Below are 26,479 nucleotides of genomic sequence, written 5' to 3'. Positions count from 1 at the left end.
CTGACATTCTTGACACCCAAGCTCACACTTCCACCTCGTAATTTCTGTTGCCTCTTTTACAGGATACTCAAATACACTTGGATGATGCTCTGAGGACACAGGAGGACCTGAAGGAGCAGGTGGCCATGGTGGAGCGCAGAGCAAACTTGTTGCAGGCTGAAGTTGAGGAGCTACGGGCAGCCCTGGAGCAGACGGAGCGGTCCAGGAAATTGGCTGAGCAGGAGCTTCTGGATGCCACTGAACGTGTGCAGCTCCTCCATACCCAGGTCAGGCACTCTGCTGGAAATTAATCCCATCAGCAAGGGTCAGCTCAGAATGTGGTCGCTAGACATTGAAAGTGATTACTATGCAATCTCTTAAAGCAACATGCTGTGTTAAAGCGTTTGCAGCCAGCCACCTGCTGGTGCTGTTTGATGCTATGGCTCCAAAGATGACTCATGCATTAAAGACTTTCCTAAACAATAATTGCACGTTAAGCAAGTGATATGGAGGTATTAGTTCTAAAAGTACAACTTGTGTCTTTTCTGTGCTACAGAACACCAGCTTGATCAACACCAAGAAGAAGCTAGAAACAGACATTGTGCAAATTCAGGGTGAGATGGAAGATACCATCCAGGAAGCCCGCAATGCTGAAGAGAAGGCCAAGAAGGCCATCACAGATGTGAGTTGGGGGCTCCTTTCATTGCTGATGGTGGATGTATTCTCCCCAAAAATGTCTCCAGCCCCAAAATGGCTTTGACCCTTTGCTCTCCTCAGGCGGCCATGATGGCAGAAGAGCTGAAGAAGGAGCAGGACACCAGCGCCCACCTGGAGAGGATGAAGAAGAACCTGGACCAGACGGTGAAGGACCTGCAGCTCCGTCTGGATGAGGCTGAGCAGTTGGCACTGAAGGGAGGCAAGAAGCAAATCCAGAAGCTGGAGGCCAGAGTGCGTAGGGCTGGTGTTTGTGCAAGAGTGAGCATGTGCCTTGGAGAGATAGCAGGGAAGCTCCAAAGATGGGCTTGTGATTGCAGGTGCGGGAGCTGGAAGGGGAGGTTGATGCTGAGCAGAAGCGCAGCGCTGAAGCCGTGAAGGGTGTGCGCAAGTATGAGAGGAGGGTGAAGGAGCTGACCTACCAGGTAAGGCAGGTGGTGTCCTTGCTCTCACAGCAAGTCCCATTTTGTACACACCATCCCCAAAGGGATTTCTTAAGCTCACATGATGAAGAACCAATAATTCATTCTCTTTCCTGCTTACCAACCACTCTAGACTGAGGAAGACCGGAAGAATATTCTGAGGCTGCAGGATCTGGTGGACAAGCTGCAAATGAAAGTGAAATCCTACAAGAGACAAGCAGAGGAGTCTGTAAGTATTGCCTGAAGAACAGGCACCTTCCACTGGGGCAGCAGGCTCATTGCCATGATTGTGACTACCAGGATAGGGGTATGAAAGAAGCTGCCAAGACACGCCAGTCTTGGCCATGCCATTTGGTTTCCTGTCAGGAGGTCTTTCTGATTTCTGGGCATCCTGGAGTAGTGAGGGATGAACTGAGGGAAGTTCTGCAGCCTGTGTTACACAGCAGGTCAGACTAAACGATCTCAGGTGCCACTGAATTCATTAATCTCTGCTAGTAATCAATACCAGAAAGCTTCAGGATCTTTGTCCATATAATTAATCACACTGATATTTGAGAATGAATAAGTGGTAGAAGGAGTAAACAGATGACAAGATCAAGTGATGAAGTTTTTTCTCAAGTGTGACATGGTGCTGGTGAAGTATGTTACAGTTGGGTCCTGAATAAGGGAGGATGAGGAGGTCTGTGTAACTTTTTTATGTCGTGCATGAGGGATGGAAGTACGTGCCTTTCTGCAGAAGAGCCGCAGCTCTGCAAGGTCTGCTCACCACCAACTCCCTCTCCCCACACAGGAGGAGCTGTCCAATGTCAACCTCTCCAAGTTCCGCAAGATCCAGCACGAGCTGGAGGAAGCTGAGGAGCGGGCTGACATTGCAGAGTCCCAGGTCAACAAGCTCCGAGCCAAGAGCCGGGAGTTTCATGGCAAGAAGATAGAAGAGGAAGAGTGAGGCTGTCATGAGGCAGCAAAGTGCCTGAGGGCTGCACAAAATGTGAACATCTCAGTCACTTTCTCCCATACTTAGCAACCATGCCAATGTGTGAATGTCTAGAGTTTAAAGAACACAAAATCTGCTACATACAGACCATGAGCAATTTTTATTTGAACTGGAGAGCATATGAGATGCATTTTCCCAAGTCTGCCTGACTAGAGCTCATATAATGTCCCTATTACTTGTATTAAACTTTCACTTGAACAAACACAAGCCTCATGAAGAGAAACGTGTGTCCCCAGGAGCCTTTGGTGATGTGAGCAGAAAATCTCCTCAGGACAAGGGTATGCAAGTGCTTTTAGAACACCCTGACATGATGGCTGCTGACTATCTGGTGTCACATTACCATCCTATCTTCATTTCTGTCTGATTTCCTTCCCTGTCATTACCAAAGAGGCCTGATTGTCTCCTCAACTGCCCTGTAGCAGGAGCCCTCCAATTGCTTTAGTGGGTGATGGAAAGAGCATTCAGAAGACCACCTTCTCAGCCAGGACCCACTGCCCAGCAATGATTGCTTCCAGGTATCTTAGCTTAGAAGTAAAAGGTATCTCAATAACTGTGCAAATAGGGCACTCATTCAAGTACAGCCCAACTTCAAATGGCAGGTATGTCCTACCAGCTACTCTGTTTACCTTTCCAGTCAATCTTGTCCTTCTCCACCGAGACAGTCTTTTCAGGCTACAGGAAGCCAAGTAAGAATGTTCTCACTAGAAAGAGAAGACCAATAGAAAAAGCTGTGAATAAACTCCCTAAAGGAAAAATGCATTCCTTCCCCTTTTCCCTGCTGTGAGGTCAGGAAAGATCTGCAGAAGTTGGTCCCTGAGCAGAGAAGCAGGAGGAGGAGATGGCTAAAGGCCATCCTGGTCTCTTCATGGCTATCCTGAGATGGGATGCATCTCAACCAGAAAATCCACAAACACCTAAGTGGAGCAGGCATAGTATGCTAGGTGTGGAGAAAGCACTCCTTGTGTTTAATTCCACGAGTCAATGCCCATCAGCAGAAAAGACTGGCTTTTTAATGAGAAAGTGTGTGTGTACCATTTGTAGGCTCCAGCACTCAGCTGTGTCTTAGCAGAGGGTCAGGGAAGAGGAGTTTCCCTCCAAAGGATCAGGGTGCTGGCATTTCTGTTCAGCCAGGGCTAGCATTCCTGGGAGGAGTTCTTTTACACAGAGGACTGCTGTCTGAAGAAACACTGCTGGAGTGGAGGCTGGGCATTCCTTGTCAGACTGCCTGTTGGGTCTGGTGACATTTCTCTCAGCATGCTTAACAAATAACTGCAACATAAGTGACAACATGATTTGAAAGCTGCACTTCTTACAGTGTATGTTTTCTAACATGATTTGTCTCTGTCATGCATGAAATACTTTTGCTTCACCTTATAGCACCCTGGGTTCCCTGATAATCAAATGCAGTCCTTACCCCTTATAAAATAGTAGTTTACCATATCTTAGTTTTTTCACCTAAGAACTGCCATATCACCCATGAGAGACACCATCCCATTAGGCCTGTGGATAGTAAATCTGCTCTGTGAAACAAAAAAATCTGGGAGGACAGAAGAAAAGAAGGAAAGAACGGTGGATGCTTTGATGACACACTGACATCTTACCTCTGCTGTAGCTGCCTCTTCTGTTGTCTATCAAGCCTGCCTTGCTATGCTCTAGCTTCAAGCTAGATCTTCCATGTCACATAACTCAGGACACACTGATCCCTACAGGCATGCTCTGTTAATCCAAACAGCATGGCTGTTAACAACACCAACATGCTGCAAATCCCACAGAGACTGATTTTTTCAAGGTCATCTACCAGAACCTCAAGCTCTATCCCATCCTGGGCTTAGCAGAAGAGTTGAAGCAGAAGTTAGAACTTAGCAGAAGTTCAGTTGTTATCTCACAGAGGCAATTGAAAACAGCTGAGGAGAGGGTTTGACTCCATCCTGGCCTTTGATGTTTCTGGGATGGCTTGTTACTTTACCAGGGATGTGTTAATTATTGAACTTAACAGCATGTGTACCATGTGAAACAATGGTTTCAGCAGCAGCTGGGGGAAAAGCCCGCATTGGCTGGGAACAAAAACTGTGTGGTGCAGGTCAAGGAATAGTCTGCTGTCAGTCCTCAGAGGACTAGCTGAGATCTGAGGTCTGTCAGCCATGACCACTGGCTGGTTCAAATCAATATCCCTCCTGCAGTGTGCAGGACCAACAGACAGCTTCCTGCTGGCAGATGGTCACAGGCATAACTGCCACCAGTAAGCAAAGTGTGACAGAAAGAACCAGTGGGCAGGCCTAAAGAATGTTTGACCTGTGCTTTGTAGCTGACTGTATTTAGGTGCATCTCCATCTAAATGACAGGCATGTCAGAATGGGAAGAAAACGTTACTGTTGTCCAAAGGCACATCAGCTTCTTTCAATCAGGCCCATTTGGCTGCACAGACTTTGTGCCTTTTGGTTGCTCCACAGGGAAACGCCTGTGAATTGTTTTAAGGGAATTTGGGTGAACACATTTAAAGGAATTTGGCCAATAGTCCAGCTGAAGTGCCGTTGTAACAGCACATGCAGCATGGGAAATAAACAGAAGGACTTTGTAGCTACTGCCCAGCTGCAAAACTATGACCTGATTGCTATCACTAAAACTTGGTTGGATGAATTGCACAACTGGAGTACTGTGGTTGACGTCTATAAACCATACAAAAGGGTAAGGCAAGAAAGGAGAGGTTGGCAGGTTGCCGTCTATGTGAAAAATGTATTGCTTTTATAGAGCTATATTTGAAGAACAGTTATGAGCTGGGTTAAGAGCTTATAAGTAAAAATTAGCAGCCAAGCCAACAAAAGAAAGCGTGGCTGGTATTTCATCCAGGCCACCTGATCAAAGGGAGAAGGTTGATTAAGAGCTCTTTCTCTGACTGCAGGAAGCATCACTCTCACAGACCCTGAACCTAATGGGAGACTTTAACCACCCAGACACAGAATCATAGAATCATAAAACGGTTTGGGTTGGAAAGGACCTTAAGATCATCTAGTTCCAACCCTCCTGCCATGGGCAGAGACACCACACTAAATCATGTCACCCAAGACTCCATCCAACCTGGCCTTGAACACTGCCAGGGATGGAGCATTCACAACTTCCTTGGGCAACCTGTTTCAGTGCCTCACCACCTTCACAGTAAAGAACTGCTGCTCACTAGTGCTAGTGGATGGGATGCTCTCATGAGACTCCAGTTGGAGTACTGTGTCCAGATCTGGGAGTCCAGCACAAGAAAGACAAAGACCCACTCAAGCAGGTGCAGAGGAGGGCAACAAAAATGATCCAAGGACTGGAACACCTCCCCTGTGGAGAAAGGCTGAGAGAGTTGGGCCTCTGAGGAGGCCATATTGTGGCCATTTAGTACAGAAAGGAGGCATATAAGAGAGATGGAAAAAGGCTTTTTATGAGGACTTGCAGGAACAGAACAAGGGGCAAAGGATTTAAACTAAAGAGAGTAGATTCTGTTTGGACAAGGGAGACATTAAAGTGAGGCTGGTGAGACACGGGAACAAGTTGGCCTCAGAATTTGGGAATACCCCATGGTTGGAAGTGTTCCAGGTCAGGTTGGATGGGGCTTTTGAACAACCTGATCTAATCAAAGATATCCCTGTTCACAGCAGGGGTGTTGCATTAGATGATCTTTTCAATGCCCCTGCCAACGCAAACCGTTCTATGATTCTATTATCTAACTTCTCCATGACCACAGGAGTCAGAGATTGTTCAGAGACATCAGGGGTACAGGGTGCTTCCATCAGCCTCCCCATGCCCTGTGCAGGGAGCCCATGGATGAGTGTTTGATTTTGAACTCCAGAAAAGTGGGTGCTGCAGTGCCAGAGCCCTCTTTAGAACAAGCTCTTCAAGCACAGGCCAGTGTTTGATGCTGAATACTACCTTGAATCACAGGCATCATTTTCCCAACCTTGGTACTCTTCCCCAAGCCTTATCCACTTTGCTCTTTTAGTAACCAAAATGCCAATGACCAGGAGAAAGGTGTGTTTTGAACTGACAGTGCTTAAAGCAGCTCAAGTGCCAGTGCCTTTTTCCTACAACTAGATCAGTCACCCTCCAAAGAATACTGGCAAATTCCCTCTTTTTCAGTGTATCAGCATTGTTACAGGACTGCCTCTAATGCCTTGATATAGGCAGCACTGTGTTGATAGCTTTTATTGCTGTATCTGTGTGATTATGGGTATAAGACATTGTGATGGGATGGGAGTGCTGGACTGAGAGTGTCGGAGTGGAAAAGATCTTGGAGTGTACGCTGGGTGTGTGATTGTATATAGAGTTGTGTCTAGGTAGATGGGTGTTTTGTGGGGGAGTTGTAGGTAGTGAAGGGCTAGAGGACCTCCTGCTTCCTGAGTTGGTTGACAACACTGCTTAATATATGCTAACAATGGGCACATAGGTGAGGCTTAAGCTGTTTAGCACGTTACTTTGCACTTTTCACTCTATCATGTTCATAAAAACTGTACTAAACGTGGAAGTGCCGTATAAACTTTGTTACTTTAGTGCTAGGCACCAAATATTACACATTTCTTCTTACTCAGCTGTGTATCTAATGCATTATTGCATTTAATCTATCTTTAATAGAAATGTTTAGAAAAAGAATATGTTTGTTTCTTTGTCATGACCTGCATTTCTCTTCCAAAAAATGTTTTATGCAGGAATTTGGACTGTAATACATTTTGTTTCTCTCGTTACAAATATTAGACGACCACAAGGGTTAAATTTATTGTGTGTAGAGTTGTGTCTAGGTAGATGGGTATTTTGTGGGGGAGTTGTAGGTAGTGAAGGGCTAGAGGACCTCCTGCTTCCTGAGTTGGTTGACGACATTGCTTGATATATGCTGACAGTGGACACATGCATGTTGGAAACACAGGCTTAAGCTGTTTAATGCATATTAACACTTAACATTGTTTATGTGAGAGGAAACGAGAAACATCACAGTATTTATTGAGTATGCATATATTTGGGGTTGAAGGTATTCCCTGGTCTAGGTTACTTTTGCAGATTTGTCTCTCTTAACCCTTAGAGTATCTTTACTCAAGGTTGGGAAACAGAAATAACTATGTCTATGAATAACTTCCCCATTAATAAAAGTGCTAGTCATTAAATGATACACCTTTCATCTAGGTCTGCTCTGTAGCAAAAGCATTAAATCTTTTAAAACCAGAAAGTTTTTGGAAAAAAAAAGCAGTATAATTTATTCTGGTGCCGAGTATGATTCGTTTGTTTGACTAGGTATGGCTTTTCCCTAACATCAATTAGCACTGACTACAGCAACAGTGAACAATTCCTCCAGTATGCACATTTTGAATTTTTCAATTTTTGACCCCCTCCCCCCAAAAAAACCCAACCAAAACCAAGTGCAGGTTTGCTCACACAGATATTTATTTCTTTTTATAGCAAAGGAGTCACCTTTCACACTCTGAGCATGACTTACATGTCCAAACTTGAACTTGTATTCTGACTTTCTGTCTCTTGGATTCCTCAGTATCTAATGCTACTGCAGTCGAAGTCCTGGACCACAATATGTTTTTGGTTTTCTCTTTTTCAGTATAACATATAGTGAATTACAAAATGACATTTGGTCATGATTTGTCATTTGTGAAATTGTCCTCTCTAATGCTGTAAAGACACCCCCTATATTCACAGGACCATTTGCACAAGATATATTGTATCATTCCCATTTTACATCCGGAATAGTTGCAGTACAAAAATGCTTAATGTCTGGGTCAAAGATTAGGTTATCAGTAAAGGCAGTAGGGGTACCTATAAATTCTACATCAAAGTTCTTTAGGTGCCTTGACTATTCAAGATTCCCTTATTAATAATCCTGTCAGACTATTTATAGGAAATGTATCCACAGGAATGGTAAGATGTAAAACATTTCTAATTATATCTAGTCAAATCAAATGACAATTATGCCATTAGTTAAGTTTGCCAGACAATGTTTTGCCAAAGGTAGTTTGCCAAAATACATTTCGCTTGAAGGAAAAGGAAACATCCTGAGCATCTGCATACCAGACTCTATAAAAGTCCCTTTGGAGTGCTGTGCCCAGTCTTGCAGAAAATTTCAAGGTAAGTGTATGGCTTCTGTGAACTTCTGGGCAAAACATAGACCTTTTTATTCTATTTAACTTCCTTTAAGCCTTGACTATCCATTTCTATCAGGGACTGTCTCTATCACCAGTGATGATTTTGTAGATTTGAAGGCAGCATTTTTACCTTCAACTTACATATTAGCTCGGATATCTGTGTAACACAATCCAAAAGATTAAGATTTCTAAAAAGCAGAAAAAGCAGTAATGACTTTTATATCTATCATAATGGAAGACGATACATCCATATCAAGTAAATTTTCCAGTGAAAACGTACTATTTGCTATCAGACAATGAAGTCTCTCAGAGACTCTCAAGTAATGTTAAAAAAAAATAATCAGACTTATTTAATATGACATCTCTTTTACGGCAGTGTCCAAATTCACTAGAGTTCACAAAGTTGAGATAATACTGCTAAACTGTACTACAATACTGCAGCACTAAAGAAGTGCTCTTCTTTGTTACATACTGAGATATCTAAGGATCAATTTCAGAAAACTATCCAAATATTTTTAAGAATGGGAAGTTTAAATCCAACTTTTGACTTGTTTGTACCTATTTAAATATTTGAATAGGTCAAAGTGAAAGAGATATCCTCTTCCACACAAAGCTGTTCACTCACTGATTCAACATACCTTCTTAATTACAGAACACTCTGCTGACTGTGACTCCTGCATAAAGTGCAGCCATGTCGTCTCCGGACGCTGAGATGGCCGCCTTTGGGGAGGCGGCTCCTTACCTCCGAAAATCAGAAAAGGAGAGAATTGAGGCCCAGAACAGGCCTTTTGATGCCAAATCATCGGTCTTTGTGGTGCATCCTAAGGAATCCTTTGTGAAAGGGACAGTCCAGAGCAAAGAATCAGGGAAAGTCACTGTCAAGACTGAAGGCGGAGAGGTGAGGAAAGATCTAAGATTAAAATCTGTATGTAATTCCTACTGTCCGCTTTAAGCTGACATACATCGATCTCTTTCTCCATCTGACAGACCCTGACCGTGAAGGAAGACCAAGTCTTTCCCATGAACCCTCCCAAGTACGATAAAATCGAGGACATGGCCATGATGACCCACCTCCATGAACCCGCTGTGCTGTACAACCTCAAAGAGCGTTACGCAGCCTGGATGATCTACGTAAGTACCAGCAGCAGTCTTCCTCTGGGTAGCTGGGAGGAACTGCTCTGCCAGCCTAAGTGGAAGCCAACGTGCTGTCTCCCTTCCCCACAGACCTACTCGGGTCTCTTCTGTGTCACCGTCAACCCCTACAAGTGGCTGCCGGTGTACAACCCCGAGGTGGTGTTGGCCTACCGAGGCAAGAAGCGCCAGGAGGCCCCTCCACACATCTTCTCCATCTCTGACAACGCCTATCAGTTCATGCTGACTGGTGAGAAAATGGCAGCATCTTCATCATGATATAACATTTGGGTGTTTTTTAAAAAAGGAAAAAAAATTATTGTAAACCTCAGCTTGAGCCCGTAATGAATTTATTTTAGCAGTTGCTGATATTATGCATTAAAACCAGTTCTGTCCAAATAATTTTTAAAACTCTAATTGATAGCATGCAGACAAGAGCACTGAAAAAGTTAAAGAATAATTGGTAAAATTAATTTGCTTAGGTGAAACAAAATGAGATTTTATTTGCTCCAAATGTGACAGAAAATATTAAGAAACCTCTGAACAAATTATTTAATCTGTCCTAAAAAAATTATTGTTTTGGCTTCATGGAGACTTATTTTGATTTCAGGTGCTATTCTGATATTTTCAGCTTCTTGGGAAATAATAACAGCCAAAATCACAGAGAAGTTGCACCATCTGGAAACAATGATAAATGCCTTCATTTCAAATTAGCTGTTAGTTCCTACTCTTGTATTACAGATTTGCTTCTTAGACATGAAAGTTACTTGAACAGAAATGTCTAGAATTCTGTGCACCAAAGTTGCAGTATACCGAAGGGAATCAGTGATTTTATGGTCACACATCTACAGATGTTTAATGATTCCACAAGGACATAACTGAACATCAGAGAATAATTATATTGACTGTTTAAAAAAGTACTGAATATTGGATAAAAATAGAATGGTAATTTGCATGGGGTTTGTTTTTCTCCTTTCCCACCTCTGGATCAGGTTCATGTATAACAAGTCACTTGGCATTTTTATTTACATTTGTTATCTTTCTTTCTCGTCTTCAGGCACTAACTAGTGCCTTAAAGAACAGACTTGTAAAGAAACAAACAAATAATGAGCAGGAACATACTGGAACAAAAACTACTGAAAACAAGAAAAGCCCACATTCTTTCCCACCTCAGAAATCCATTCTTTAAATTCACTGGTGAAAAGGAAACATAAGAAAAGGAAAAAAGGAAGAAAAAGATCTTGTTTAAAGATTACCAGCATTGATTAAATCTCTACATTTCTACAAATAACTTAATTAAGGGAGAGATCAGAATTCTTTAGACACAGCGTTAGTGGCTACAACCCCTCACTACTTACACATAATAATTAATCAGACATCCCAAAAAGCATTTTGATTAAAAGAAAACAAGTATAAACTGATCTTGGATTCCTAAATTGTTGGAGGACTCACTGATGTATAGTTATGCTTACAGGAACCTTAAAAAGACACAAAAGAAATGTGGTATTTATCTCTGTGGATTCTACATGGAGTTCTTTCATGCCAAAATCTTCCAATATCTATACAAAACTTCACAGAGGAAGATAAGCCTCCACTTCTTGCAATAACAGGCATTCCTGCATCAGTATTCATTCAGCGATTACTATGAGAATTAGGTAAATCAAGAAAAAAAAGTCCTATTTCAATGACCAAGAAGGGAATTTAAATGAACACCCCACAGGTGAAAAGAACATTGAATAAATACAAACATGATAACTCCAGCTGTCTCTATATAGAACATAGGCTCTCAAAAAGCAGTGATGTATCCATTACACACATTGTGTTCTGTATTACTCAAGGATGCCACTGACAGCATGTTTGTTTTTGCCTCCTTCACAGATCGTGAGAACCAGTCAATCCTGATCACGTATGTACATTCTCTGCCCCGGTCCCTGTGGGGCTCCCTGGTGCCAGGGACCTCCTTCCTGACCTGCTTCTCTCTTTGCCTGCACAGCGGAGAATCCGGAGCAGGGAAGACTGTGAACACAAAGCGTGTCATCCAGTACTTTGCAACAATTGCAGCGAGCGGGGAGAAGAAGAAAGAAGATCAGCCATCAGGCAAAATGCAGGTGAGTCAGGAAGAAGAGACCCAATGCTTGGCATGTGACTGTGATGCCAACTAAACACTGTAACTGAATAATTGTCATCCTATAGGGATTGCTTGAGAATGAAATTATTACTTAATAAATAGCAGTATGAATCAACACTTTCCTTTGTTCCTGACATGATTTTTGGAAGGCTAACCAGAAACAATTATCATCCTGCAGGGAACGCTTGAGGATCAAATCATCAGCGCCAACCCACTGCTGGAGGCCTTTGGAAATGCCAAGACCGTGAGGAATGACAACTCCTCACGCTTTGTAAGTTGTTGCTTTGGACAAAATCTCTCCCTCTTATTACACAACACATGATGACCCTACCAGTATTCTCCATAAAGGAGACATGAAAAAAACCCATCCACACTGAAACACTGCTGCTTGTCCTTACAGGGCAAGTTCATCAGAATCCACTTTGGGGCCACAGGCAAACTGGCTTCTGCTGACATTGAAACTTGTAAGACACTCCCCTGGCCTTATCCCTTTCCTTCCTAAGTTCCCACCTCTGCATGCCTTCCTGTGAATGAATCTTTCTCCCTTCCTTGCAGATCTGCTGGAGAAGTCCAGAGTCACTTTCCAGCTCAAGGCAGAAAGAAGCTACCACATATTCTATCAGATCATGTCCAACAAGAAGCCAGAGCTCATTGGTAGGAAGGATCACTATGACTTTGTAAGGATGATTGCTGAGAAACAGTTCCCTCTATTACCTGGTTGGCAAAACTAAACCTGTGTCTTGCTTCTTCCTGTTTTCAGACATGCTCCTCATTACCACCAACCCTTATGACTTTCACTACGTGAGTCAAGGTGAGGTCACTGTTCCCAGTATTGATGACCAGGAAGAGCTTATGGCTACAGACGTAAGTACTATGAAGAAAACATTTGTAATGAGATTGTTAATCTCAGTTTGGTAATCTTATGTATTACTACCTATACCTATATTACCTAAACCTTTATTACATATACAGTATATAATAATATATTACCTCTATATAAATGTAAATTAAGTATATATATTGCCTATATATATGTAATACATCCCATATCTTCTCTCATGAAGCAAAGCCATCAATCCATCAATCAATTGCCTAAAATATCACTTATTACCTACATATATAATATAACCTAATATAATAATGTTAGGTTAGGTAATGTTTTTGCTGCATTGTTTCAACTGCAGAGTGCCATTGACATCCTGGGCTTCAGTGCTGATGAGAAGACAGCCATCTACAAACTGACGGGAGCTGTCATGCACTATGGCAACCTGAAATTCAAGCAGAAACAACGAGAGGAGCAGGCAGAGCCTGATGGCACTGAAGGTAACAGTAGATTCAGCAACTGACTTGTTCAAAGAAATTCTCTGTTTGCAGGAAACACATGTTGGCCTCCAAAGACAGGCCTTTCTTGGCCAGAGTCACCACATAAAACACTGGAGAAAAGCTTCCCTGATCATGGGAAATACCTTTATTTTATGCAATGGTACATCCCAAACACACACAGCCTTAGGGCAGGAACTCTCTCTCTAAATCATTCAACCACTAGGTCACGATGATGTGCAATCACAGGTTTTGTGAAATAAATCCTGCTTTCTTTGCTATGCAGAAATCCACTTTCCGCAGAAATGTGCTCCCCCCATGCCTCAGGTATTCCCAGAGGCTTTGGGGTTCCTTCTGGGAACTTTCATATTCAAACTATTCCTATCCAAGCCATACCTGACCTTCCTTTCAAAGAAGGACATCTTTTAGAATTAATATTCCTTCCCAGACCATCTGTATGAGCCAGGCCATTGCTTTTCCATTTCTAGAACATGGACAACAGAGCTGTTCACATTAACCAAATTCTAGCCATTGTCCAAAGACAAATACTTATCTCTCTCCTCCTGTAGTGGCTGACAAGGCTGCCTACCTTATGGGACTTAATTCAGCTGAGTTGCTCAAAGCCCTGTGTTACCCCAGAGTCAAGGTCGGGAACGAATACGTGACCAAAGGTCAAACTGTTGAGCAGGTAAATAGAGGATAGTTTGAAAATGGCTTCAAAAATATTTAAGCATTCTTCATTGATACTGGGGGGTAACTCCTGTCCTTTCTTTTCTGCTGTAGGTGAACAATGCAGTTGGTGCCCTGGCAAAAGCTGTCTTTGAGAAGATGTTCTTGTGGATGGTTGTTCGTATCAACCAACAGCTGGATACCAAGCAGCCCAGACAGTACTTCATTGGTGTCCTGGACATTGCTGGCTTTGAAATCTTTGATGTAAGAAACAAGGATTTGGCACCATAGTCAAGGGAGGAGTCATGAGGACTCAGAAACACACTTCTTTTTTAAAAGGAATCAGAAGCTTATTCTCATCTGCAGTTTTCTAGAAACCCTTCCCACTTCACTGTCACAGTAGTACCCTCAACTGGATTTACCCAGCACTTGGATTCTAACGTTACCATCAGATAGAAGAAAGCTCTGCTTTCTGACAAATGATCTCAGAGACCCTTGAGCTTGCAAAGGTTTTTGTCTCTGCAAAAAAAGAGACAGCTCTAGGACTCAGGCTCACACAGATGTGGGCCAAAAGTGTGGAAAAGCTATGGAAAGAGTAGTGCTTTGGGAAAGTTCACAGCATGTTTCCTCTGCTGTGAAAGCAGTGATGGTGCTAGGACGTCTGTGCCGCAGCAGAGAAACCTCCAGGTTGTTGATCTAAGGGCAGAGAAATGCTTGGCTGGGTGGTCAGAGAGCTGAGACACCTACACGAAGATGCAGCTAAGGTTACAGAAGGAAACACATGCTGTAACAGTTAGGAGTGGTGTTTCATGTGGGGAACTTCAAACAGCACTAGGATTATGCTAGCAAACATTTTTGGTGTTTGCCACATGTTGAGAACCTGTGTTCCTCTCCTTGCTTTGGGCAGTTCAACAGCTTTGAGCAGCTGTGCATCAACTTCACCAATGAGAAACTGCAACAGTTCTTCAACCACCACATGTTTGTGCTGGAGCAAGAGGAGTACAAGAAGGAAGGAATTGAATGGGAGTTCATTGACTTTGGGATGGACCTGGCTGCCTGCATTGAGCTCATTGAGAAGGTACCTTTTCCATACAAGTGTGCAATGTATATTGGAATTCTGTGGTTTCAGCTCAGAAAGACCTCACAGCCAGACATTCAGTGTCATGTAAACAAAATAGTTTGCACTGAAATGTATTTTCATCTGGGGAATAGAAATTGGGAAACGCAAACCTGTGCCATCAATCCTGCATTGCCTGGTTTTCAGGCATGGAAAGTGTAGCCTGGATTCCCACCAACAGACTTTCTTAAAACAAACTGGAATTGCTCCCCTTTCCTTTCTCCTCTGAAGACTCAAACTGGGACTCCTCCACAACCAAATTCAGCACCTCTTGTGGCTATTGTCCCAATAGTTTTCCTGTATACCACTTCTCCCTCCATTTCTACTTCCAGTTCTAACCTGAACTGATGTTCTTACCAGTTCCATGAAAACAGGCTGCAGGAAGGCAAGGGAAGGCAGAAATAAGCTTCCTGGATGAGAACAACTCCTAACAATCATAGGCCCTTATCCAGGCTGAGATGCTACCAGCTACATGCTCACACCTTTGATATTCATAGAACATGCTTCACATCATTACAATTTCTCTCTGTCACTGCTTGTGGTACTTTCCAGCCCATGGGCATCTTCTCCATCCTGGAAGAGGAGTGCATGTTCCCCAAGGCAACTGACACCTCTTTCAAGAACAAGCTCTATGACCAGCACCTGGGCAAGTCCAACAACTTCCAGAAGCCAAAGCCTGCCAAAGGCAAGGCTGAGGCCCATTTCTCACTGGTACACTATGCTGGCACGGTGGACTACAACATCAGTGGCTGGCTTGAGAAGAACAAAGACCCTCTGAATGAAACAGTCATCGGGTTGTACCAGAAGTCATCCCTGAAGACACTGGCCTTACTCTTTGCCAGCTATGGTGGAGCAGATGCAGGTCAGCTTTGTGAAAATTGTACATTCATTATGAGACAATGCTGACATGGAATTAAGGCAGTGAACACTGAACATTCAATGCTGTTTTGCATTCTGTAGTTTCCAGTATGCACAATCCATTTTTTATTATTTTTTTGTTGTTGTTCTTCCTTTTGCAGATGCTGGTGGTGGTGGCAAGAAGGGTGGCAAGAAGAAGGGCTCTTCTTTCCAGACTGTCTCAGCTCTTTTCCGGGTATGTACAGAATTCATTTTGTCTTTGAAGATGGAAATCTTTTACTCTGAATCTGAAAAGTCTATTTCAGTTTTGGAAATAGGAGAATTAGGCTGTTAGAATGCCACAAAACTTCTACCCCAATATGTGTATGAACTTTCTTTTATTTCAGGAGACAGAATTACATTGTCAGCCTCCTGGAATTTGCTTGGCAATTGTGTTAAGCACTTCTTTTCCATCTAGTTATAGAAATCGATTTTTATATTTTCCTGAATTCTTCCACTTGTCTTTCTCTTGCTGTCACTTTCTCTGTATATTCAATGAAAAACTCCAGGGGCTGAAGTTCACCTACTCATACTGGGAGTAAATACCACAACAGCTCAACTTCCTTAAAACCTTCCCTGGAGAATTCAGAGCTATTTTCTATACATGTTTTACATATCTATGAAGATTTTCAGCATGTACACATTGTAGAGTTTAAAAATAATAGATTAGACATCATAAGCTAAGAAAGTTTCCTTGAGAATGGTAGATTTTAAGGCAGTGTTTTAATTTCAGAGGGGAAAAAGAGTGGCTGTTAAATGACAACAAATCAATGATTTTTGACGTGATTTTTCAGTTAGGTTTTGAAGGTTACCATTTGACTGAGGTGGAGATATTTAGGGAGACTGAATTACTACTAAAAATGTCAGATTATATGGGCTTTAAAAACAGTCTGCCCATTTATAAAAAAAACTTAAATAAGTGCCAGATAAGACACTAGTCACATGTAACAAAGAGTACATATCAACCACTTAAAATGCCCAACTAAATATCACAAGAAATACCAGCTGGAATGAAAGCTGGGAAATGTCAGCTGTATATTTGCATAAGGAGATCAAGCTAAAGTGACACTAACCATTACTCTACAGAAAAATTTTACAGCCAAAAATTTAAAGTATCCTTTTGGGAGTATTGCAAGATGCTTTAGAGAAGACAGGTCTGCATCCTGAAATAGCTTGATATATCCACTGTCAAGCTTCCAATGCTATACTCTTAATAATACAAACTTCATGATCTCACAGGAGAACTTAAACAAGCTGATGGCTAACCTGAGAAGCACTCACCCCCATTTTGTACGATGCATCATCCCAAATGAAACAAAAACACCTGGTAAGGGGATCCAACAGGAGAGAAGCATGAGCAGCAGAAGCTCTTCTGAGTGTGAAACAGTTGGGTAGTCGCTAATGGTGGTCATTGTTAGGTGCCATGGAACATGAACTGGTGTTGCATCAGCTGCGCTGTAACGGTGTGCTGGAAGGCATCAGGATTTGCAGGAAAGGATTTCCCAGCAGAGTCCTGTATGCTGACTTCAAACAAAGGTAAGAGTGCTCCACATTTTTGCCCATTCAGACCAGCTGAAGAGCCCTGAGTATCATGATACACTCAAAACATTATGCTTTAAATTGGTACTGAGCAGCAATATGAAATTTTTTCACTGCCAGTTGATGTTGATATGACATTGATGAGATCAGGATTCTCTGGAACTTAATAGTGAAAACACTCACCCTATCCTGTTGTGAAATGGTGAACTGTCTGCAGGAATGAGACTGGTTCTGTGAGAAGGCTGTGGGGTTTAATCAGACTGGCAGTTTTGTTGACAGGCATTTCTCCATGTTCTGTTTTCTTCTGCAGATACAGAGTGCTCAATGCCAGTGCTATTCCAGATGGACAGTTCATGGACAGCAAGAAGGCTTCAGAGAAGCTCCTTGGTTCCATTGATGTGGACCACACCCAGTACAGATTTGGTCACACCAAGGTAGGAACCAGGCTTTTGTTAAAAGTTTGTCAGGGAGCTCTGCCAGGGGGAGGGAGCACAAGAAAAGAACGCATCTGGCAGTGTAGGGGCCCAAACCCTCAGTACTCAAGCAAAGCCAATGGGGAAGACCCTGTAACGGTAGTCACATGCAACCAAGATTCCAGATCATCAGGGAGGTTTGTGACAATAAAGGTCTGAGGTGAAGCCATAAAGCCTGATTTTCTAGGTTGGCAAGAGTCAGATATAGATAGGCTAACAAGGCCCAGGCTCTACTCATTAATTCTGGAAATACTTACAGCAACTGGAATAATCTAACATCAAGCGAGGAAGAGAGTTTGCACATCATGGTAAATCTTAGTGGGGTCCATGACCAGGCATAGGTGTGGCTGTGGCTATGGCTATGGCTGATCTGGAAACCAGAACTCATACCACATAGCTCAGATTGGGACTAAATGCTTACTGTTTGGGAGTGGGCCCAAGCTGAGGCTGCCCATGCCCTAATATTAAGATCTACCAGGAACCTGAAAGCCTCTGTGCCACTATTCTGTACTACTATACAATGACATGCTGTAACATTTCCTGTCTTAAGGTGTTCTTCAAAGCTGGGTTGCTGGGACTCCTGGAGGAGATGAGAGATGACAAGCTGGCAGAAATTATGACCATGACACAAGCCAGGTGCAGGGGCTTCCTCATGAGGGTGGAGTACCGGAAAATGGTGGAGAGGAGGTAGACATTTCTCATATTGAGTTTGTTCTCGTGGAACGTGCCTAATTTGTCACAACAAAGCTATGCAAGAGCCATGTGAATGTCATTTCAGGGAATCCATCTTCTGCATTCAGTACAATGTCAGGTCATTCATGAATGTGAAGCACTGGCCTTGGATGAAGCTGTTCTTTAAGATCAAGCCCTTGCTAAAGAGTGCAGAATCTGAGAAAGAGATGGCCAACATGAAACAAGAGTTTGAGAAAACGAAGGAGGAACTTGAAAAGTCTGAGGCAAAGAGGAAGGAGCTGGAAGAAAAAATGGTGGCCCTGCTGCAGGAGAAAAATGACCTGCAGCTCCAAGTACAGGCAGTAAGTATCGCTATTCACTTGTCCTGAGGAAAAGAATGACACACACTGAGAATGCTGCTGACCCTAAGCAGAGACTTGCAGAGAGCTGACTAACGTGCAGTAGGAAACAGTCTAAATCACACACTGTAAGGCACTCTGATGTGGAGTAAATTGGCACTGGCAGGGGCATGTTGAGACTCATAGCAGCTCCACATGAAACTCGGCATTCCTGCTATCTGAGGAAAGATCCAGGTAGCACTTTCCAGCATGTAATCCAGAGCAGAAATATCTCCACTGGAAGGGAAGTATCTCCATGTAACTCAACTTTCAAAACAGTGTATCTGTCTAAAGGCAAACATAAGTTTTCCTACTTAGAGCTACACCAGAAAGCCTCTATTGCTTTTGGAAGCATTGCTACTTCTCATTCAGACTCAGTTAGGAAAAGGCAAGTTCTTAACAGCAAATGAAGTAATCAAACTGAAAGCACTGGAAATGCTAGGTGTGGAGTAAAAGTAAGGTACAAGGCAAGCTGATAGAAAAGGCAAGAACTCTATTGGTCTTGCAGTGCTTTTAATGCATGTAGAAAACTGATGAATGTATTTCTCAACTAAATTTAGTTACTTTCAGTTTAGTGGAGTTATTCTCAAAATTGGAAAAGCCATTACATCTGAAATATTGCAAGGTTCATGATGAGACAATCGAAAAGAAAAAACTACAAAATACATTTCTGTCAGGAAAAAACACACTAAGACCTTGCTCCTGCTGAAAAGATTATTTGAAGTGACCACTCTGTACTTCTGCCTATAAGTGCAGTAGCTGTGAGATATTCTCATAGTTACCCTTTATGTGAGGCATTTTTCAGAGACCCAAAAGATTTGGAATCAATGTTGTTACCAGATGACAAGGTTTCCCAGTGGCCTCCAGGAAAGATCTTCCACTTGCTGAAGTTGGAGGCCAGGTTCAGCCCCCATTTTAACACATGTCTACTTAGCAATAGAAAAGACAAAGGGGTGAAACATTACAACCCACAAAAACCTGTGTCTCCCCACCAGGAAGCAGACAGTTTGGCTGATGCTGAGGAGAGATGTGACCAGCTCATCAAAACCAAAATCCAGCTGGAAGCCAAAATTAAGGAGGTGACTGAAAGGGCTGAGGATGAGGAGGAACTGAATGCGGAGCTGACAGCCAAGAAGAGAAAACTGGAGGATGAATGTTCAGAGCTGAAGAAAGATATTGATGACCTTGAGTTAACATTGGCCAAAGTGGAGAAGGAAAAGCATGCCACTGAAAACAAGGTACACTCATGGGGAGACACGAAAGGGCTGAAGGGACAGGCGCTTCCCACATCTTCCTGGTAGCCTCAGAACAAAGCTAAGTATGGAACATACCAGTAGCATCACAGCAAGGCAACCCAAATGAGAAACACACTCATGGCTAAACACTGCAAAGTGAAAAGGTCCCTGTGCTAGCAGTCAGGTCTTTTACAGACTGTTTTCTCCTAATCACTAGGTGAAAAACCTCACAGAGGAGATGGCAGCCCTGGATGAGACTATTGCCAAGCTGACAAAAGAGAAGAAAGCCCTCCAAGAGGCCCATCAGCAGACACTGGATGACTTGCAAGTAGAGGAAGACAAAGTCAATACTCTGACCAAGGCTAAGACCAAGCTGGAGCAACAAGTGGATGATGTAAGCAACTGTGTAGTTAAATGAAAAGGGAAAGAATAGCCAGCAGGGTACTAATGGCCTTGTTTGTTTTAGCTGGAAGGGTAAAGATGTATATGAGATTAAAGCTGTTACAGTCAGACACTACCAACAGAACACTGATGGTCTTTCCTTTAGCTTGAAGGGTCCCTGGAGCAAGAGAAGAAACTGCGCATGGACCTTGAGAGAGCCAAGAGGAAACTCGAAGGGGACCTGAAGCTGGCCCAGGACAGCATCATGGATTTGGAAAACGATAAGCAGCAGCTGGATGAGAAACTCAAGAAGTAAGTGTGGTGTGGGGCATGTGGGTGCTGGTCTGCTGTGCTTGTCTTTTTTCTTTCAGCTCCAACACGGTTTTCTTTGCCCAAAGGAAAGACTTTGAAATCAGCCAGATCCAGAGCAAAATTGAGGATGAACAAGCCCTGGGTATGCAATTACAGAAGAAGATCAAGGAGCTGCAGGCAAGTCTCTGTTCCTTGCCCCTCTCACAAAACCTCAGGTCAGGTAAGAGGAGGGCACGGGTGTGAATGGTCCCTGATGTTCTCCAGGCTCGTATTGAGGAACTGGAGGAGGAAATTGAGGCAGAGCGAACCTCTCGGGCAAAAGCAGAGAAGCATCGGTCTGACCTCTCGAGGGAGCTGGAGGAGATCAGCGAGCGCCTGGAAGAAGCAGGAGGGGCTACAGCAGCTCAGATCGAGATGAACAAGAAGCGTGAGGCCGAGTTCCAGAAGATGCGTCGTGACCTCGAAGAGGCCACGCTGCAGCACGAAGCCACGGCTGCTGCCCTGCGCAAGAAGCACGCGGACAGCACCGCTGAGCTTGGGGAGCAGATCGACAACCTGCAGCGAGTGAAGCAGAAGCTGGAGAAGGAGAAGAGCGAGCTGAAGATGGAGATCGACGACCTGGCCAGTAACATGGAGTCCGTCTCCAAAGCCAAGGTACACAATTGCAGTAGAACATGCTCACAGTGACAAGGTGTAGGCTGCTTCTACCATGACATTCTCATGAAAAAATGTTACCTACTGTGAGAATCAGGAAGAGTCCAGGTGTTCAGCACCGGTCCCTCTTTGTGTTTCCTCTCTAGGCAAATCTGGAGAAGATGTGCCGCACCCTGGAAGACCAGCTGAGCGAGCTTAAAACTAAGGAGGAGCAGAACCAGCGCATGATCAATGACCTCAATACTCAAAGAGCTCGGCTGCAGACAGAATCAGGTAAGGGGCATCTTCATTCCTGAGGTACAATGGGAGGACATCAAGGGGTGAGATGTGACAACTGGTGTTAGCTCTCAGGCCGCTCTTGGTCACATGGGTTCACAGTCAGAAACTGTCCTGTTGCGAACACTCCAGTTACCTTCTTTCAATTCACCCTTCCAAGGTGAATATTCACGCCAAGTGGAGGAAAAAGATTCCCTGATTTCTCAGCTGTCCAGGGGCAAACAAGGATTTACCCAACAGATTGAGGAACTCAAGAGGCATCTAGAGGAAGAAATTAAGGTATGGAAGTACCCGTGTGTCCACAAACTTCATCACCCTCAGAAGCATCTGGAGAACGCTGTCTGATCCAAGACTGGTTCAGTATTCTTTCTCCAAACACATGGAATACCAGAGGGAACACCAGTAATGAATATACCTCAACCCCTAAGCTAGAGAGGGATTGAAGCATAATGATTTTGATGCTGGAGGAAGTCATCCACAAGGCTCTCGTGAGGTTCTGACGATAGTCTGTAAGACAGGAGTCGTCCTGTCTTAGGTCTAAACATTTACAGAAACAGCAGTTTTCTGTCCCCAGAGTAACTCTCACTGACACATGCTGATCCTCCTGACCATATCACTGTAGGCTTCATCAGCTGGCAGCTTTGCATTGCCTTATTAGAATTGTGTTCTAATTTCACTCTCAATTTCACTGTCAAGGGACATTCCAGTTACAAAGCCCAATTCCCCACAGGCCAAGAACGCACTGGCCCACGCCTTGCAGTCTGCTCGTCATGACTGTGACTTGCTCCGGGAACAGTATGAGGAGGAGCAGGAAGCCAAGGGGGAGCTGCAGCGTGCCCTGTCCAAGGCCAACAGCGAAGTGGCCCAGTGGAGAACCAAATACGAGACGGACGCTATTCAGCGCACGGAGGAGCTGGAGGAGGCCAAGTACGTGGCAAGTGGGATATAGAGAGAACTGGAGAACACTGGGACTCTGCAGGGAGATGAAAGTCTCTGAAACTGGGTTTGGACAAGGGAGGAAAAAAAGGCTGGCATGTAGTGTCTTTGTGATAGAGGGCAGAGAGAGAAAGAGAGAGAGAGAGAAAAAGTGTCCTGTGGAAAAGTTTGGAAGGAGAAATGTTTTTTTCATGGCTAGAATGGTTAAGACAGGCCTAATAATCAGTAGGTGCTGGGACACAGCTGTGTCAAACCCTTTACCTCTAACCTGCAGCTGTACTTACCGCATTGCAGGAAGAAGCTGGCACAGCGCCTGCAGGATGCAGAGGAACATGTTGAAGCTGTCAATGCCAAATGTGCCTCCCTAGAAAAGACAAAGCAGAGGCTGCAGAATGAAGTGGAGGACCTGATGATTGATGTGGAGAGATCAAATGCTGCCTGTGCAGCTCTGGATAAGAAGCAGAAGAACTTTGACAAGGTCTTTTGGGCTCCAGACTGGGGAATCATGAACGGAGCATCCTGTCCTGATTGTCACATCCATACTGACACCCCCTTTCTCTACAGATCCTGGCAGAATGGAAGCAGAAGTATGAGGAAACACAGGCTGAGCTGGAAGCCTCCCAGAAGGAGGCCCGCTCTCTCAGCACGGAGCTGTTTAAGATGAAGAATGCCTATGAGGAGTCCTTGGACCACCTGGAAACGCTGAAGCGCGAGAACAAGAACTTGCAGCGTAAGTGCCTGGCCCTCTGCTCCTGGCAGGGCTTTCTCAGCACCCACCAGTACCCACCGCTTCACATGGGTCTGTGCCTGCACGTGGGCAAAGGTGCCTGTCATGTTGGTGTGTGAGGGCCCTTCCCATTCTGCTCTGTGCCCGACCATGCCATTGGTCCTTGTTCCCACAGAGGAGATTTCTGACCTCACGGAGCAGATTGCTGAGGGAGGGAAAGCGATTCATGAGCTGGAGAAAGTCAAGAAGCAGATTGAGCAGGAGAAATCTGAGCTCCAAGCCTCACTGGAGGAAGCTGAGGTACACACAGAGCTAATAATTGTGTCCAGTTTGAGCGTATGGTAACAGTTATCTGCAGAGATGGCAGGAACGCAAGCTTTCATTTGTGAAGTGCTGCGAAAAATATTACTTAGAAAAGAAGCAGCAGTTAAGTCACTGTTCCTGCTGACTTGTCCAGGCCTCCCTAGAACATGAAGAGGGGAAGATCCTGCGTCTCCAGCTTGAGCTCAACCAGGTCAAGTCTGAGATTGACAGGAAGGTAGCAGAGAAAGATGAGGAAATTGACCAGCTGAAGAGAAACCACCTCAGAATTGTGGAGTCCATGCAGAGCACCCTGGATGCTGAGATCAGGAGCAGGAATGAAGCCCTGCGTCTGAAGAAGAAGATGGAGGGAGACCTGAATGAAATGGAGATCCAGCTCAGCCATGCCAACCGAGTGGCTGCTGAGGCACAGAAGAACCTGAGAAACACTCAGGGAGTGCTCAAGGTTCGTTCAGCAATGCTACAAAAGAGATATGACATCCCTGACATTCTTGACACCCAAGCTCACACTTCCACCTCGTAATTTCTGTTGCCTCTTTTACAGGATACTCAAATACACTTGGATGATGCTCTGAGGACACAGGAGGACCTGAAGGAGCAGGTGGCCATGGTGGAGCGCAGAGCAAACTTGTTGCAGGCTGAAGTTGAGGAGCTACGGGCAGCCCTGGAGCAGACGGAGCGGTCCAGGAAATTGGCTGAGCAGGAGCTTCTGGATGCCACTGAACGTGTGCAGCTCCTCCATACCCAGGTCAGGCACTCTGCTGGAAATTAATCCCATCAGCAAGGGTCAGCTCAGAATGTGGTCGCTAGACATTGAAAGTGATTACTATGCAATCTCTTAAAGCAACATGCTGTGTTAAAGCGTTTGCAGCCAGCCACCTGCTGGTGCTGTTTGGTGCTATGGCTCCAAAGATGACTCATGCATTAAAGACTTTCCTAAACAATAATTGCACGTTAAGCAAGTGATATGGAGGCATTAGTTCTAAAAGTACAACTTGTGTCTTTTCTGTGCTACAGAACACCAGCTTGATCAACACCAAGAAGAAGCTAGAAACAGACATTGTGCAAATTCAGGGTGAGATGGAAGATACCATCCAGGAAGCCCGCAATGCTGAAGAGAAGGCCAAGAAGGCCATCACAGATGTGAGTTGGGGGCTCCTTTCATTGCTGATGGTGGATGTATTCTCCCCAAAAATGTCTCCAGCCCCAAAATGGCTTTGACCCTTTGCTCTCCTCAGGCGGCCATGATGGCAGAAGAGCTGAAGAAGGAGCAGGACACCAGCGCCCACCTGGAGAGGATGAAGAAGAACCTGGACCAGACGGTGAAGGACCTGCAGCTCCGTCTGGATGAGGCTGAGCAGTTGGCACTGAAGGGAGGCAAGAAGCAAATCCAGAAGCTGGAGGCCAGAGTGCGTAGGGCTGGTGTTTGTGCAAGAGTGAGCATGTGCCTTGGAGAGATAGCAGGGAAGCTCCAAAGATGGGCTTGTGATTGCAGGTGCGGGAGCTGGAAGGGGAGGTTGATGCTGAGCAGAAGCGCAGCGCTGAAGCCGTGAAGGGTGTGCGCAAGTATGAGAGGAGGGTGAAGGAGCTGACCTACCAGGTAAGGCAGGTGGTGTCCTTGCTCTCACAGCAAGTCCCATTTTGTACACACCATCCCCTAGGGGAATTCTTTAGCTCACATGATGAAGAATGAATAATTCATTCTCTTTCCTGCTTACCAACCACTCTAGACTGAGGAAGACCGGAAGAATATTCTGAGGCTGCAGGATCTGGTGGACAAGCTGCAAATGAAAGTGAAATCCTACAAGAGACAAGCAGAGGAGGCTGTAAGTATTGCCTGAAGAACAGGCACCTTCCACTGGGGCAGCAGGCTCATTGCCATGATTGTGACTACCAGGATAGGGGTATGAAAGAAGCTGCCAAGACACGCCAGTCTTGGCCATGCCATTTGGTTTCCTGTCAGGAGGTCTTTCTGATTTCTGGGCACCCTGGAGTAGTGAGGGATGAACTGAGGGAAGTTCTGCAGCCTGTGTTACACAGTAGATCAGACTAAACAATTCCAGGGGCCACAACTGACTGAGAGTTCATGACTCTGCTAGTAATCAACAGCAGAAGGTGTTAGGTTCTTCTTCAAGCTGAAATGTCACACTTTGTGCATGAAGTAGTGGGAGGATTAGTACATAAATCTCAAATTCAAGTAATGAGATTTCTCCTCAGCTGTGACATGGTGCTGGTGAAGCTTGTCACAGTGAGATCCTGAATAAGGGAGGATGAGGAGGTCTGTGTGGTGCTTTTGTGTAGTGGGTGGAGGATGGAAGTTTGTGCCTTCCCCAGGGAACAGCTGTAGCCTTTCAAGGCTGAGGTGCAGGGAACCCCTGCTCTGGGCTGCTCACCACCAGCTCCCTCTCCCCGCACAGGAGGAGCTGTCCAATGTCAACCTCTCCAAGTTCCGCAAGATCCAGCACGAGCTGGAGGAAGCTGAGGAGCGGGCTGACATTGCAGAGTCCCAGGTCAACAAGCTCCGAGTGAAGAGCCGGGAGTTTCATGGCAAGAAGATAGAAGAGGAAGAGTGAGGCTCTCATGAGGCAGCAAAGTGACCTGGAGGCTGCACAAAATGTGAACCTCTCGGTCGCTTTCTCCTGTAATTAGTCTTTGTAGCAATGTCAATGTCTAGTGAATAAAGACCATAGATTTTTCTGCATATACAGCAGAAGCAGTGCTTTTGCCTGTTTCAATTCCATTCGGCAATTGCATAAGTCTGAGGCATTTACCAACAAAACATTTCATTTCATGTAACCCTTAGATAGCAGTAGATTCTTAATTTTTCCATCTCTAGTATTTCTCCACTATCTTATTACATTACTAGGTAGGAAATAACACTGATTTAATTCCCATACTTGGAAAAGGTTCCGTTCTTGACAAAGGCAGGAGAAGTATCTTGTCTGTCCTAGCACAGAAATGTATTTCTACCTTCAGGAGTTCTTTTTCTGAATGGGTGCAGTACACAAAGGGTCTCTTTGCTGGTCCCATTCACATTTCAGCAAGCTGGATTTAGAGGCAAGTCCTCCCAT

General features: G+C 44.4%; 1 protein-coding gene across 1 annotated transcript in view; it reads left to right on the top strand.

Moving 5' to 3' along the window:
- The window catches only part of LOC130606904 (uncharacterized), a 41,355-nt gene extending 15,318 nt beyond the window's left edge, over positions 1-26,037 (top strand). Inside the window, exons 33-76 of the mRNA XM_057423526.1 lie at positions 63-266; positions 536-661; positions 757-927; positions 1,014-1,118; positions 1,249-1,344; positions 1,906-2,057; positions 8,907-9,120; positions 9,210-9,353; positions 9,447-9,603; positions 11,232-11,259; positions 11,347-11,450; positions 11,640-11,752; positions 11,882-11,945; positions 12,037-12,135; positions 12,242-12,345; positions 12,666-12,804; positions 13,371-13,489; positions 13,585-13,734; positions 14,378-14,548; positions 15,140-15,449; positions 15,607-15,680; positions 16,724-16,811; positions 16,903-17,020; positions 17,334-17,457; positions 18,047-18,183; positions 18,275-18,530; positions 19,562-19,804; positions 20,019-20,195; positions 20,349-20,494; positions 20,581-20,671; positions 20,759-21,148; positions 21,295-21,421; positions 21,585-21,703; positions 22,155-22,351; positions 22,655-22,838; positions 22,925-23,090; positions 23,263-23,387; positions 23,545-23,853; positions 23,953-24,156; positions 24,426-24,551; positions 24,647-24,817; positions 24,904-25,008; positions 25,139-25,234; positions 25,826-26,037. Of these exons, the coding sequence (XP_057279509.1) occupies positions 63-266; positions 536-661; positions 757-927; positions 1,014-1,118; positions 1,249-1,344; positions 1,906-2,057; positions 8,907-9,120; positions 9,210-9,353; positions 9,447-9,603; positions 11,232-11,259; positions 11,347-11,450; positions 11,640-11,752; positions 11,882-11,945; positions 12,037-12,135; positions 12,242-12,345; positions 12,666-12,804; positions 13,371-13,489; positions 13,585-13,734; positions 14,378-14,548; positions 15,140-15,449; positions 15,607-15,680; positions 16,724-16,811; positions 16,903-17,020; positions 17,334-17,457; positions 18,047-18,183; positions 18,275-18,530; positions 19,562-19,804; positions 20,019-20,195; positions 20,349-20,494; positions 20,581-20,671; positions 20,759-21,148; positions 21,295-21,421; positions 21,585-21,703; positions 22,155-22,351; positions 22,655-22,838; positions 22,925-23,090; positions 23,263-23,387; positions 23,545-23,853; positions 23,953-24,156; positions 24,426-24,551; positions 24,647-24,817; positions 24,904-25,008; positions 25,139-25,234; positions 25,826-25,981 (6,699 nt within the window). The 3' untranslated portion in view covers positions 25,982-26,037. The remainder of the gene's footprint in view (positions 1-62; positions 267-535; positions 662-756; positions 928-1,013; positions 1,119-1,248; positions 1,345-1,905; positions 2,058-8,906; positions 9,121-9,209; positions 9,354-9,446; positions 9,604-11,231; positions 11,260-11,346; positions 11,451-11,639; positions 11,753-11,881; positions 11,946-12,036; positions 12,136-12,241; positions 12,346-12,665; positions 12,805-13,370; positions 13,490-13,584; positions 13,735-14,377; positions 14,549-15,139; positions 15,450-15,606; positions 15,681-16,723; positions 16,812-16,902; positions 17,021-17,333; positions 17,458-18,046; positions 18,184-18,274; positions 18,531-19,561; positions 19,805-20,018; positions 20,196-20,348; positions 20,495-20,580; positions 20,672-20,758; positions 21,149-21,294; positions 21,422-21,584; positions 21,704-22,154; positions 22,352-22,654; positions 22,839-22,924; positions 23,091-23,262; positions 23,388-23,544; positions 23,854-23,952; positions 24,157-24,425; positions 24,552-24,646; positions 24,818-24,903; positions 25,009-25,138; positions 25,235-25,825) is intronic.
- Positions 26,038-26,479: the final 442 nt, after the last annotated feature.

The sequence above is a fragment of the Pezoporus wallicus genome, unplaced genomic scaffold, assembly GCF_028554395.1.
Source record: "Pezoporus wallicus isolate ANWC-B61680 ecotype Strahan unplaced genomic scaffold, APGP_CSIRO_Pwel_v1 contig_8723, whole genome shotgun sequence".
NCBI classification, from domain to species: Eukaryota; Metazoa; Chordata; class Aves; order Psittaciformes; family Psittacidae; genus Pezoporus; species Pezoporus wallicus.
This window is presented reverse-complemented; position numbering and strand designations above follow the sequence as displayed.